This window comes from Arachis stenosperma, chromosome 8 (assembly GCF_014773155.1).
Source record: "Arachis stenosperma cultivar V10309 chromosome 8, arast.V10309.gnm1.PFL2, whole genome shotgun sequence".
NCBI classification, from domain to species: Eukaryota; Viridiplantae; Streptophyta; class Magnoliopsida; order Fabales; family Fabaceae; genus Arachis; species Arachis stenosperma.
Genome location: NC_080384.1, coordinates 20,529,778 through 20,532,463, shown reverse-complemented (window position 1 = coordinate 20,532,463; position 2,686 = coordinate 20,529,778). Strand labels below are relative to the sequence as shown.

Below are 2,686 nucleotides of genomic sequence, written 5' to 3'. Positions count from 1 at the left end.
TTTGAGCCAGAAGTTTGAGGAGGTCACGATCCACCACGTTCCAAGAGAAAGGAACACATGGGCAGATCTCCTATCGAAACTGGCTAGCACAAAACCGGGAGAAGGCAACCGATCTCTCATCCAAGGTATGATGAGGGATCCGGCAGTCACTCTACACCTGTCAAGGCTAAGCCCCTCATGGTTAGACCCCATCACCAGCTTCTTAGAAAACGGCAAACTCCCCGACGGTGAAAAAGATGCTAAGAGACTGAGAAGGGAAACAGCCAAGTATGCGATCATCCAGGGTCAGCTGTTCAGAAAAGGACTCAACCAGCCCCTATTGAAATGCCTACACCCCGAACAAACGGACTACGTCCTCAGGGAAGTCCATGAAGGGTGTTGCGGCCATCACATAGGGGGCAAAGCCCTAGCAAGAAAATTAATCCGAGCTGGATACTATTGGTCATCAATGATGGCAAACTCTAAAGAATTCGTTAGAAAGTGCGTCAAGTGTTAAGAGAACGCCAATTTTCACAAAGCACCGGCCTCCGAGCTAAGCTTGTTAACGTCTTCCCGGCCATTCTCACAATGGGGAGTCGACCTCTTGGGGCCCTTCCCGGTTGGTCCTGGACAAGTCAAGTACCTCATAGTCGCCATTGACTACTACACCAAATGGATAGAGGCCGAGCCGCTGGCCAGCATATCCTCATCCAATTGCAGGAAGTTCATGTGGAGGCAAGTGATAACACGGTTCGGCATCCCGGAGATAGTTATCTCGGACAACGGGACACAATTTACCGACAAGAAGTTCACGGAGTTCCTCACCGGCCTGGGTATAAGACAGAAGTTCTCCTCAGTAGAACACCCCCAAACAAACGAACAGGTTGAGTCTGCAAACAAGATCATCTTGTTAGGACTTAAGAAGCGGCTGGATGATAAAAAAGGTGCTTGGGCCGATGAGCTCGCCTTGGTCCTCTGGTCCTACCGTACAACCGAGCAGTCATCCACCGGGGAAACTCCATTTCGACTAACATATGAGCTGGACGCGGTAATACCTGTGGAAATCGGGGAACCGATCCCACGACTACTTTTGAAGGGAGTGGGGGAAGCTGTGGAGAAGACCTAATAGACGAAGTCAGAGAGTTGACCCACCTGACGGAAACAGCGCTGAAGCAAAGAATGGCCCTGCGCTACAACACCAACATACTCAGAAGAGAGTTTGAACCAAACGACCTCGTCTTAAGGCGCAACGACATCGGCTTACCGACCCTGGGAGAGGGCAAACTGACGGCAAACTGGGAATGTCCCTACAGAGTTAAAGAGGTGATTGGCAAAGGCGCCTTCAAGTTGGAAAGGCTCAATGGCAAAGAGATCCCAAGAACGTGGAACGCGAGCAACTTGAGAAGGTTCTACTCCTAGCACGCGTGACGATTTACCGACCAAACGAGCTAAGTAGTCAATCCATGAAATTGTACTTTTCGCTATGGCTTATAGACCTTTTGTGCAATTACCGACTAAAATATACTTGACAAAAGTTTTGTTTGTTTACTTTTCTTGGACAACCCATTGCGCAAATGAACTCCGCACAACGCGACGATAATACGCGGCCCCGGGACTGATCACCCCGGGAGTCTATCAACTACCACAACAACAAACGGCTACACTAAAGAGCCACGACCTGGCTCAGCCAGAATACCATCAATACGGTAAAACTAGTGCGAATAACAACAGTGAATATAAACGGCGACACAACCAGACGAACAGGAAAGTGTTAACTACAATAAGACGGGCAAACGATCCAAAAAATTGTTCACGAAAGTTAAACAAAACAGCTTACGAAAAGTTTCACGAAGTTACACAAAACATAAGAAATCATTTCCTAGGCATGTCAACAATCTTGTCGTCTTTGATCATCTTGAAGACACCAATTGCCGACGTGTCGAAGTCAGGGGCAATGATTTTGACCTGAGCCTTAAGGGCTTCCTCAGTCGCCAGTATTGCACCTTTCCCCTGCTTAACGACCTCCTTGTACTTTGTTTTCCACCCCGCGAGCTCAGTCTCGACAGCCTCCTTCGCCAGAACAGCCTCGTCGCGTTCTTTCTCTAGCGCGGTCACCCGCCCTTGAGCCACACCGACTTGACCCTCCAAAGTCATTTTCCGCTCGACAAGTCGTGAAACGGTGGCATCAGACTCCTCCAGTTTTTTCTCAGCAGCAGAGGCCTTATTTTCGGCAGCCTGGAGCTTCTCATTAGCTTGGGTAAGTTGCTCCCGAAGAGTTTCAACTTCACGTTTAAAAGCATTGTTGGCTTTCCCGGCAGATTCCAACCTCTTGCGGAGAGATTCCATCCCAGATAGCTCAAACTCGGCCTTCCGAGCTATCACTGCGCCGCGCAGAAGGGTACGATACATCCACCTCGCTTTCCCGGCAAGAGATGACTCATGGAAATGCTCTTCAGTGCCGGGAATCAATTGAGCGTCTATGAAATTTCCAGCGTCAAAATTTTTCTCCATCACAGTAAGAACCCCTCAGGACTGCTGGATGTTTTCCTCCTTTTGAGGCTGGGCACCTCTTCCACATCATCATCGGCCACTGGGTTGGACGTTGAGCCCCTAGTGCCGACCACTTCGCGGAAAGGGGAAACGCGCACCTCTTTGGTCCCGACCTCATCGGCCACAGCCCCCTGCTCGGAAGTGGCCTTGCTCTTGT

The 2,686-nt window shown here is 49.9% G+C and overlaps 1 protein-coding gene across 1 annotated transcript; it reads left to right on the top strand.

The window, feature by feature from the left end:
- The first annotated feature begins 706 nt into the window (after window positions 1-706).
- LOC130945558 (uncharacterized) lies at window positions 707-1,105 on the top strand. The gene has a single exon (XM_057874266.1). The coding sequence runs from the start codon at window positions 707-709 to the stop codon at window positions 1,103-1,105; it is 399 nt and encodes a 132-aa protein (XP_057730249.1).
- The last annotated feature ends 1,581 nt before the right edge of the window (window positions 1,106-2,686 follow it).